Here is a 12,232-nt window from a genome sequence, read left to right as displayed (position 1 = left end):
ATAGTGAAAACTTTTATATTTAGAATTAGTCAGCTGGACTCAGTTTAGATGATCCCAATTTTGTTGGCAACATCCAAAGCGTCATAGTCAGGAGCCAGTCGAACATATGCCTTCTTCTCTCCATCAGGCCTGATCAGGGTGTTGACCTTAGCCACATCAATGTCATAGAGCTTCTTCACAGCCTGTTTAATTTGGTGCTTGTTGGCTTTGACATCCACAATGAACACCAGTGTGTTGTTGTCTTCTATTTTCTTCATGGCTGACTCGGTGGTGAGGGGGAACTTGATGATGGCATAGTGGTCAAGCTTGTTTCTCCTAGGGGCGCTCTTCCGAGGATATTTGGGCTGCCTCCTGAGCCGCAGTGTTTTGGGCCGTCGGAAGGTGGGTGACGTCCGGATCTTCTTTTTTTTGTGGCTGTGTACGCCTTTCAACACTGCTTTCTTGGCCTTCAAAGCCTTCGCTTTGGCTTCGGCTTTCGGAGGGGCAGGGACTTCCTTCTTCGCTTTCGGCGCCATCTTTGTGAAAGTATTTTTTATCTTATAGCTGGAAGTTTATATATTTTGACTGCCTTCATCCAATTCGCCCTCCCCCTACCCCCTGCCTCTGGTCCTTTTCCTATGAGTTTGTCTGTTTGTTTTTATATTGTTTTATATAAATTTATTTATTTATTTATTTTTGGTTGCATTGGGTCTTCGTTGCTGCACGCGGGCTTTCTCTAGTTGCGGCGAGTGGGGGCTACTCTTCACTGTGGCGTGCGGGTTTCTCATTGCAGTGGCTTCTCTTGTTGCAGAGCACAGGTTGTAGGTGCACTGGTTTCAGTAGTTGTGGTTCATGGGCTCTAGAGCGCAGGCTCGGTAGTTGTGGCACACGGGCCTAGCTGCTCCGCAGCAAGTGGGATCTTCCCAGACCAGGGCTTGAACCCGCGTCCCCAGCACTGACAGGTGGATTCTCAACCACTGCACCAGCAGGGAAGTCCCAATCTGTTTGTTTTTAAAGTATAATTGACCTACCACACTATGTTAGTTCCTGGTGGACAGCACAGTGAGTTGATATTTCTGTATATTACAAAATGATCACCACGATAAGTCTAGTTACTATCTGTCACCATACAAAAATATTACATTATTATTGATTATATTCCCCACTCTGTATGTTACATCCCCGTGACTCATTTATTTTGTAACTGGAAGTTTGTACCTCTTCATTTCCCTCACCTATTTCACTCATCTCCCCCACCCCCATCGCCTCTGGCAACCACCTGTTTATTCTCTGTATCTATGACTCTTTTCTGTTTTGTTACATGTGTTCACTTGTTTTGTTTTTTAGATTCCACATAGATGTAAAATCGCACAGTAAATCTAATGCTCTTCTTTTCTTTATGTAGATCTTAGTTTCTGAATTAAATCATTTTCCTTCTCTCTTGAAGAACTTCTTTCTTACAAAGCAGGTCTAATGTGGTAGGTTTACTAATCCCCTCAATTTTTGCCTATCTGAGAAAGTCTTTATTTCTCCTTCACTTTTTTTTTAAAATTTATTTATTCATTTATTTAATTTTTGGCTGCACTGGGTCTTCGCTGCTGCACGCGGGTTTTCTCTAGTTGCTGAGAGCAGGGGCTACTCATTGTTGTGGTGCACGGGCTTCTCAGAGCGGCGGCTTCTCGTTGCAGAGCATGGGCTCTAGAGCGCAGGCTCAGTAATTGTGGCGCACGGGCTTAGTTGCTCCACAGCATGTGGGATCTTCCGGGACCAGGGCTCGAACCCGTGTCCCCTGTATTGGCAGGTGGATTCCTAACCACTGCGCCACCAGGGAAGCCCTCTCCTTCACTTTTGAAGGATTACTTCACTGAACCCAGAATTCTAAGTTAATGTTTTTTATTTTCAGCACTTTAAATGTTTCACTCCACTTTCTTCTTGCTTGCCTGGTTTCTGAAGAGAAGTCAGTACAATTCTTATCCTTGTTTCCCTAAAAGTAAGGTGTTTCCCCCACTCCGCCTCTGGCCTCTTTGGGGAACTTCTCTTTGTCTTTGATTTTCTGCAGTTTTTTTTTTTAATTTGATAATGAAAGGCTTTAATTGTAATGTCATTGGCACATGTCATTGCTTTACAGTTTCATAACTTAAGTTTAAATATTAAGAGATACTTGGACATTTTTTAACTAAATAGCAAGCATTTAAAATACCATGGTATGGGCTTCCCTGGTGGCGCAGTGGTTGAGAATCTGCCTGCCAATGCCGGGGACACGGGTTCGAGCCCTGGTCTGGGAAGATCCCACATGCCGCGGAGCAACTGGGCCCGTGAGCCACAACTACTGAGCCTGAGTGTCTGGAGCCTCTGCTCCGCAACAAGAGAGGCCGCGATAGTGACAGGCCCGTGCACCGCGATGAAGAGTGGCCCCCACTCGCCGCAACTGGAGAAAGCCCTCACACAGAAACGAAGACCCAACACAGCCAAAAAAAAATAAAACATAATAAATAAATAATAAATAAAATACCATGGTGTTTAGCTAATGTGTATTTAAAAGTATAAAGGAGATTCATAAAAATAAAAAGATGTTTTAAACATGAGTCTGTAAATACACCCTATTTTATCATTTATGGTAACATAGTATGGTATTTATTTATTTTATTAATTAAAGTATAATTGACCTACAACACTCTTTGTTCCAGGTGTACAACACAGTGACTCAATATTCCTATACATTACAAAAGGATCACCACTTCTACAGTTTGATAATTACATGCAGATTTTTGGTGTTGTCTGAGATTCCTGGATCTGTGGTTTGTGTCCATCATTAATTTTGGAAAATTCTCAGCCATCATCATTTTCAATATCTATTCTTTTCCTTTTTCTCTTTCTTCTCCTTCTGGTATTCCCTTTATACATATGTTATACCTTTTGTAATTGCCCCACAGTTCTTACATATTCTCTTTTTTTTTTTTTTTTTTGGTTGCATTGGGTCTTCATTGCAGTGCGTAGCCTTCTCATTGCGGTGGCTTCTCTTGTTGCAGAGCACGGGCTCTAGGGTGTGCAGGCTTCAGTAGCTGTGGCACGCGGGCTTAGTTGCTCCGCAGCATGTGGGATCTTCCCGGACCAGGGCTCGAACCCATGTCCCCTGCATTGGCAGGCGGATTCTTAACCACTGCACCACCAGGGAAGTCCGCTTACACATTCTGATCTATCTTTTTCATTCTTTCTTCTCTTTACATTTCAGTTTTTGAAGTTTCTATTGACATATCTTCAAGCTCACTGATTCTTTCCTTGGCTATTAATGAGCCCAAAAAAGGCATTCTTCATTTCTGTTTCAGTGTTTTTGATTTCTAGCATTTCCTTTTGACTATTTTCTAGAGTTTCCATCTCTCTACTTACATACACATCTGTTCTTTCATAATGTCCACTTTTTCCGTTAGTGCCCTTAGCATATCTGTTATTTAAATGATGATTAAGTCCTGTTGGTTGTTGGTGATATTGAGTTTTTCTACAACCCTGCTGACTTTCTGTCCACTTATTCTATCAGTCTGTTGAGAGAGAGATATTGAAGTCTCCAGTTATAATTCTGGATCTGTCTATTTTGCCTTTCAGTTCTATTAGTTTTTGCCTCACGTATTTTGCCGCTCTGTTGTTTGGTGCACAGGCATGTAGGATTGCTGTGACTTCTCATGGGATTGACCCTTTTACTATTATATAACATTTGTCTCAGTCCCTGATAATTTTATGCGCTCTGAAGCCTATGTTATATGATATAAATATATCACTTCTGCTTCCTTTGATTAATGTTTGCAAGATATGTCATTTTACATCCTTTTACTTTCAACTTGCCTATGCCATTATATTTGAATTGAATTTCTTGTAGACTGTATGTAGTTTTAATCCACTCTATCAATATCTGTCTTTTAATCAGTTTATTTAGGTCCATTCTTTTAGTGTAGATCTGCTAGTGACAAATTCTCTTTGTTTTTTTCTGTTCCTCTGAGAATAACTTCATTTCCCCCTTCATCTTGAAGGACACCTTCACTGGATACAGGATTCTGGGTAATCAGTTCTTTTCTTTTGGCACTTTAGTGTGCAGTATGCTGTCAAAGTAAGGACTAAACTAAAATAAAAATGAATGTGTTCCCAGGCTACATTCATAAAAGCACAATTCACCAAGTGAGGAGGGAGACCCATTTCTATGGTCTGGAGGACTGTGCTCACTTGTGGGTTTTACATCTTAAAAGGAACTGAAGAAATCAAGGCCTGTTGACAGCAGTGAGATAAATAGGGTAAGGGGATAAAAAACCACATCCTAAGAGAAATGGCTTACAATAACTAAGGCTGTTTCTCCTGAAAAGAAAATTCTCTCGAGGAATATGACCTCCAAAGAAATAGGACTTGTTCCACAGGGCTCCAAGGGGTTTCAGAGAGAAGGAATGATAAGGGAAAGAGATTTCAATTTCGTATCAGGAAGAATTTTCAGCAACCAAAGCTGCACAAAGATGGACTGCACTGCATAAAGATTATGTTCCTGTCATAAAGGTGCAGAGATATGGGTTGGATGAATATTTTGCCAGTATGCCACAGGTATTTCAAGCTATTGATGTTGTGATACCTTACCAGCCATCTCTATTTTCATTTGGGATTCCTGGATGTAAAATGAAATGGAGTGTATTTATTTATTTATTTATTTTTATTGAAATATAGTTGATTTACAATATTGTGTTAGTTTCAGGTGTACAGCATAGTGCTTCGAGTTTTTTACAGATTATATGTGAAATGCAATGTATTTAGATAGAGAACCTTTAGACGTGGTAAATTCCACTTTGATTTTAACAACCAAACAAAATTATTTATCCTACGTAAGAACATTTTATTACTACAGTTTGGTGATGACACTTATAGAAAATGTCTGCCCTGTTATGGATCTTGCCTGATACATTTATAATTCGAGGTGATGCTATAAAGTGCTATGTGTGATTTTAACAATAGCCAACACTTAAATAGCACTTACTCTGTACCACCCACTGTTGTAGGAGCTTCTACATATTCAATAATTATCTCCACTTTACAAAAGCATTAACTGAGACATGAAGAGATTAAGTAATCTGTGCAAGGTTACACAGCTAGTAAGTGGTAAAAGGAAGATTTGAATCCTGTCTGTCTGACTCCTAAGTCTAGACTTGAAATGTATACATTGCCCACCACCTTAACTCTTTAGTTTAATCAGCTTGTCAGGACCTGTCCACTCCCCAATGCATGTGTCCCCTTCAAAAGTCACGTTTAACCAATGGTACTGCTGGGCTCAGGATATTTTTGGAAGTTCTCTTTTGGAGACAATCTAAACACCTCCAGCATATTCTCCGGAATATTCTCAAGAGGCAAATCTAACTCCACTGAGACTGGACCTAAGCTTTGGAAATAGCCTCAAGTGATTTGTAGTCAAATCTGATGGACAGAGTGGCTGGAAAAGCTGGATGTTATCATTTGACATTTAAAACCATCAATGCCACTGAAATGATGAGCCTGATTTCTCTGAATGGTTTGTAAACTGGCTTTGAAGTTTCTTCCAAAAGAGAAGAAAGGTGGTGACTGATGACAGTATGGCTGGAATAAGTCTCTAATCACCATAGCAACCCAGTGTTTTGAAAGAACAACACTCACTGGGATATGTCCATCTGGTGATGTTGTTATTTTCAAAATTATACACTACACAGATGCATCCTTTGCTTGGTAAAAGAACTGTTCTTGCTTTTTTTTTTTGGCCATGTAGCATGTGGGATCCTAGTTCCCCGACCAGGGATCGAACCCGCACCCCCGGCATTGGAATCACAGAGTCTTAATCACTGGATCTCCAAGGAAGTCCCTGTTCTTGCGTTTATCAAGAAATAAAAAGGAGGAGGGAGAAGGCACCAAATAGGAGATTTCCATGCATCATGTACTTGAATAACACAGATCTTGATTAGGTGCCATTAGGGAGAAAAGCTAAAGCCTTTGGAATCTCAGAAGTAACAGAGCTATCATATCATCTTAGGGCAGCAATAGCTTCCTAGTGACAGACCGAAGTCTGAAGCCCAGAACAGAGCCAGTTCCTAGCTGGTTTTGGCAGAAAAATTACTTCTCTGAGCCTTGGTATCTTTATCTGTAAAACAACATCTTTTCAGGATGTTGTCAGAGTTAGAAATAATTTCTATAAAGGGATCTGATCCATACTAGACCAATAGAGGAAACATGTTAAAAATAATCATAGATGAAGTGTACTCAGAAAGACATCCTCCTCACATACAGAGTGCAATAACCTCAGAAAAATGCTGTCTAAAATAAACTCGCCAACTGATTCACCGTTCACCCCCCAGGACCACTGAGAGCAAGTTTGGGACACAGTGTAGAAAAACTATTTTAAAATTTTATGGCTCCTTAGCAAGGATAGGCCTGCAATTTCTGTTGGCTTCCCAGCTCTCTTGCTCCCTCCTCCATCACCCAGAGTTTGTGAATCTGCCCCCCACCCCCGACCCCGTCCCGCCCCCCGCGGAGGCCCAGGGGCAGAATCTGGCGTGTAGAGACTGACTTGGCGGCCGAAGGAGACCCGCCTGCAGCTATGCACGATGTACCTCGCGCAGCGCGCAGCCCGCGGGCAAGTAGAGGCTGAACCCCGGCCAGGACGCCCTCGTTAAACCCAGCGCCTGGCACAGGGAACAACTGCCCAGAAGTACCTTTTACTTGGCACACATGCACTGACTGCTTTTTTTTTTTTTCCCCTGCTTTATCTGCCCAGAGGCGTGTTTTTTCCTAATTTGCACAAAGCATTGTATACATTACTCATGGGCCTGCCATCAGAGTGGGTTTTTTTGTTTTTCTTTTTTAACCGAGTTAGCTTGCCAAGTTTGAAAAGTCAGGGATTTCATGCAAGATTCTATATTCCTAGGTTCTTTCGGAAAGCGGGATGCTCTTTCCACAGTAGGCCCATATTCCTTCCTGACAACGTTTTAGCTGGAGCCAGATGGCCACTGCTCACTGCAGACCCAGATGGCTGGTTCTCCGCAGGCCAGGGAGCCTCTTGGGTACCCCCCCCCCGCCACCGGGGGTTGGGAGGGGTTGGGGGGTCGCGGCTGGGGCTGGGGGTGGAGGGGAAACTAACGCTCTGGGCTAACAGGTCTGATTTCCAGCTAGTGCCATAGATGTCTTCAGGGGGCAGCACATGCCCGCGTATGAGTGACGGGTGAGGCATGACGTCCTTTAGGAGGAAGAAATTTCTCTCCTTACCGAAAGCCAGAGAAAGCCACTGTCTGGTCACGCAAACCCCGTGGATGTGGGGCCTCTCCAGTGTGGGCAGAACAAAGCCACCCCGTGTTCTTCTTCCTGGGGAACGTGCAAACAGTGGTGGCTACTTCAGAGGCTGCCAGCAAAACTCAGGCCACCTCCTGGGCTATTCCAGGACGTTTCTTCTCTTTATCAAAACAGCCGGGAGGAGGAGGTAGATGCTAGGAGACAACCCATCCCTACAAAACTATTGGCAAAAAAAAAAAAAAAAAAAAAAAACCCAACAAGTAGCGAAAGAATCACTCTGACACTCGTGTATCAGTGTCAGGCAGTTCATGGCACTCTCCGCGCAGGTGGCTAAATTCAGCATCAGAGGAAACCGTGAAAGGGCCCAGTGATTTCAATCCACGTTCCTGATGGGCCCTGGTTAATGATGTTAATGAAATGAAGAGCTGCATGCACTATTTACAGCTAGATTAAGCCGATTACTCTAGCTTAGCCTACTTTCAATGTACAAATCTCACCAGTGGACAATGCAAGGCTCTGTTATCTGTGTTTCTCTCCCTGGGACTTTTCTCTGGACATTGAAAACAGGAATCCTAATAAGACCATTTTTTACCTGTCTCATTTGAGAACAGGATTTTCAAACTCTCCCTTCAACATTGATGAAAATCCCTCAGTCCCTGACAGTGACCGCGGAAGCTTCCAAAAATATGCACCAGCACAATTACTAGGAGAGATGAGATGTTGTTAACTAATAAAGGTGCCATAAACAAAGAATGATGGGGGCTTCCCTGGTGGAGCAGTGGTTGGGAGTCTGCCTGGCAATGCAGGGGACACGGGTTCGAGCCCTGGTCTGGGAAGATCCCACATGCCGCGGAGCGGCTGGGCCCGTGAGCCACAGCTACTGAACCTGCATGTCTGGAGCTTGTGCTCCGCAACAAGAGAGGTCGCGACAGTGAGAGGCCCGCGCACCGCGACGAGGAGTGGCCCCCGCTCGCCGCAACTGGAGAAAGCCCTCACACAGAAACGAAGACCCAACACAGCCAAAAATTAATTAATTAATTAATAATTTAAAAAATAAATAAATAAAATAAAGAATGATGAACCAACATGGGAAATGAATCGACAGAGAAGGACACGTCGGAATGTGGGATAGTAAAAATCACTTAAACTTTACATGACCTTGCAGAAAGTTGTGATGATGTTCTGCCAGGTCCCTGGGAGAGTGGATTGAGATATGGCTGTTTCCCAAGACTTACTATCTAGTAGGCTGAGCTTAGTCCCGCTCTGAGCCTTGTTTCTTGGACAGCCTGGAGTCTATCTCGTGTCTAAATGGTTATCTGAGTTCCTCTCTGCACTTTACAACCTTTAGGCAGGAGCAGTTAATGAGACTATCAATTCCATGGAAACATCTCGTTTGTAGCAATGGGGACAGGGGTGCCTCTTTGATAATTTAGAACAGTGCTGAGCAGAGGGTCAGATCTCCCTGGGGTGGTGTCACAAACTGGAAAAGTGGCTGTGGCACTGCGTTCCTCTACGGTTTTCTACAGCTGTTCCAGATTTTCCATGGGCTCACCTTTAAATTAAAAGAATTTCTGCACTTTCAAGAATTTGAAAACAAAGCCATGTGTGAGAATATGAGACCTGCTCCTATGCCCTTGCAAGAAATAGGTTGCATTCCTTTTTCTGCACTCAAAAAAAAAGTACCTCCTCTTTTTTTGTTTTAGAATGCCATATATGTAAATGATCCCAAATTAATCTTTAGCATGTGCCCATGTTGTTTTGATTTACTAAACTTTAAAAATATGCCCATTGTTCCCTTTTAACAGCTTTCGGCAACATTTTCAGAAATGGAAATATATGAGCAAATTAGTAAATGAGTAGAATTAGCCAGTACCATTCAGCAAGCATTCAAGGTACGAATACTTCTACAATACACAAAAAGCATCAGTATAGATCTTATAATGCTATATAAGGTTTCTTATTTAACTTCACTCTTAATTAGCAACATACAATGAAAATTATATAGAGAGAAGCAAAATAATATAGTCACTGGAATAGTATTTTTACACACTTTTAAGTGATTTTGGTTTTGTTTTTAAGGGAATTGTGTGATATAGTGGAGAGAACAAAAAGATCTGGTTTAGATAGAATTTTAGTTCTCTACCTTAACAGTTTTGTGACATTGGGCAAATTACTTAACTTCTCTGATCCTCGTTTTTATTAAGCTGTGAGGTGGAGTTGGTAATACTCATATAACAGGGTTGAAAGGATTAAATGAGATTCTATGTAAAATGTCTAACGGTGCCTGACACAGTGTAAGATGTTCAATTAGGGTAACTCTCATTATTTGTAGTTTTCTCAGGTGATGGTGACTTCAGATGCTTAAGTAAATTTTTTTAAAACTTTAGAAATAGTTGATTTTTCAAATTATCTAAATGATGTGGTGATCATTTTGTAATGTACAGAAATATCAAATCACTATGTTGTACACTAGGAAATAACATAAGTGTTGCAGGTCAATTATATCAATACTTAAAAAAAAAAAAAAAAACCAAACTCATAGAAAAAGAGATCCGATTTGTGGTTACCAGAGGCTGAATTGGATGAAGGTGGTCAAAAGGTACAGACTTCCAGTTACAAGATAAATAAGTACTAGGGATGTGATGTACAACATGATAAATATAACTAACACTGCGGCATGTTATATATGAAAGTTATTAAGAGAGTAAATCCTAAGAGTTTTCATCACAAGGAAAAAAAATTTTTCTATTTCTTTAATTTCGTGTCTATATGAGTTGATAGATTTCCACTAAACTTCTCGTGGTAATCATTACTTCTTGTGGTAGTGATGGATGTAAGTCAAATCATTATGCTGTACTTTAAACTACACAGTGCTGTATGTCAATTATATCTCAATAAAACTGGAAGAAAAAAGGATATAACTCACATATCACACAATTCCTTCATTTAAAGTATACCCCCCAAAACTATTTAAAGGATTTATTTTTAGCACCAAAAATGTTAATGACATTTTTGTCACTATCATGGAATTGTCATATTGTCACAATTATAAAAATTAATAGGGACTTCCTTGGTGGCGCAGTGGTTAAGAATCTGCCTGCCAATGCAGGGGACACGGGTTCGAGCCCTGGTCCGGGAAGATCCCACATGCCGTGGAGCGACTAAGCCCGTGCACCACAGCTACTGAGCCTGCGCTCTAGAGCCCGCGACCCACAACTACTGAAGCCCACGTGCCTAGAGTCCGTGCTCTGCAACAAGAGAAGCCACTGCAGTGAGAAGCCCACGCACCGCAACGAAGGGTAGCCCCTGCTCTCTGCAACTAGAGAAAGCCTACGCGCAGCAATGAAAACCCAACGCAGCCAAAAATAAATAAATAAAATAAATTTTTTTAAAAATGAATAATGATTTAAATCAGGGGTCCCCAACCCCCGGGCTGCAGACTGGTACTGGTCCGCGGCCTGCTGGGAACTGGGCCACACAACAGGAGGTGAGTGGCGGGCAAGTGAGCGAAGCTTCACCTGCTGTTCCCCATCGCTTGCATTACCGCCTGAACTATCCTCCCCACACCCCGGTCCGTGGAAGAATTGTCTCCACGAAGCCAGTCCCTGGTGCCAAAAAGGTTGGGGACTGCCGATTTAAATTAACTTTAATTTAATAAATAATTTAATTAAAGTATTAATTAAATTATTTCCCTTAGTGTCGCATCACATAGGCAAATCTTAATTTTGATGACTGGAATAGGGGTAACTATTCCTCTTATTTGCAAACTGTCACTTGCTGTTACTGTATATACAGCAGTTGGATTTTTGTTTTTAATTTACTTCAGTAGCTTTAGCCTTTCCCACCAAGATTCAAGGCAATCCATTTGCCAATTTTTTTTCTAAAAATCTCTCATAAATTATAAATACTATACACAGGCTAAATCTTTCCTGTACTTCCATATAGGACACATAAATCAGTATCTATATGATGTTTCTCACTAATAAAAGGAGTTTATCTGGTTCCAGAACCAGGCAGTTTTATTGCAATACTGAGTTTCCACAGTTCAGCCAAAAGTTTGAGGATAAAGACTTGCTGCAAAAAGCCTTAACTAGTTCTCAACCGCTTTCTCACTTGGCATATAAATACAAAAGTTAGAAATGGCCGCTGGTACGATAGCTGTGAACGCGTATTCCTCCCATAGAATATCAGAACAAGAGACTTGCAGTTTACAGACAAGGCTGGCAAGGTGTTGGAAATATATCCAGAAACCTGAGGAAATTAGTGGAAAGAGAGGCTTGTTATTTCTGTAAATATGCTAGAGTACATTTTGATTTTACACCTGAGGAACCAATTAGATTAAGTATGTTTGTAAGGTTTGGGGTTAAGAAAATACTGTCAGTGGAGGGTTTTTCTTAGGACTTCTTAATTGATTCATCAGCAAAGTTACCAGATCCCAGTCAAAGAAGATTCTAAGTTTTACAAAACTCAAGATAACTCTCAAAGAGCTAGAATAGCTTTATCACCTCTGAATAATGCCTCAATGAAGCTATATCGTGAGGAATCTATATATATATATATATATTTTTTTTTTTTTTTTTTTTTGGAAGGGCAACAAATGTTTATTAGCTTCTCTGCGAGCCGGGCTGGAGACGCAGCTCCTCTCCCAGACGGTAGCTGCCCACCCTGTGCGAGTTGGTCCCCCTCCGAGCTCCCTGGAGCCACCCCGGTGACGGGGCAGACCCCAGGGGAGAGGAAGGCAGCGTTCCGCACCCCACGTGAGGGACGGGGACAGCGAGGAAAATAATCAGGAGAAGCAAACACTTTGCAAGGTTTTGTTTGTTAGTCTGACAGCAGGTACGGGTAGAGGGGGTTCCCGGGTAGGGCTGCTGCCCTGTGTTCCGCGTGGCCGCGTGAAGAGACCCACGCTGGCGCTGGTGGTCAAGGGGAACCAGCCAGATGAGATCAGCCGGAACGCGCTGATTTCGAAGCTTTG

General features: G+C 42.0%; 1 protein-coding gene across 1 annotated transcript; it reads right to left on the bottom strand.

Moving 5' to 3' along the window:
* LOC118880362 (60S ribosomal protein L23a) lies at positions 1-2,452 on the bottom strand. Its single transcript, XM_036824023.1, has 2 exons — positions 2,443-2,452; positions 1-528 (listed from the first exon to the last, which is right to left on the bottom strand). Exon 2 carries the CDS (start codon positions 513-515, stop codon positions 45-47), a length of 471 nt encoding a protein of 156 aa, XP_036679918.1. The 5' UTR covers positions 516-528; positions 2,443-2,452; the 3' UTR covers positions 1-44.
* Between the last annotated feature and the right edge of the window lie 9,780 nt (positions 2,453-12,232).

The sequence above is a fragment of the Balaenoptera musculus genome, chromosome 14, assembly GCF_009873245.2.
Source record: "Balaenoptera musculus isolate JJ_BM4_2016_0621 chromosome 14, mBalMus1.pri.v3, whole genome shotgun sequence".
NCBI classification, from domain to species: domain Eukaryota; kingdom Metazoa; phylum Chordata; class Mammalia; order Artiodactyla; family Balaenopteridae; genus Balaenoptera; species Balaenoptera musculus.
The sequence above is the reverse complement of the archived record's forward strand: the minus strand, read 5'-3'. Positions and strand labels throughout refer to the sequence as shown.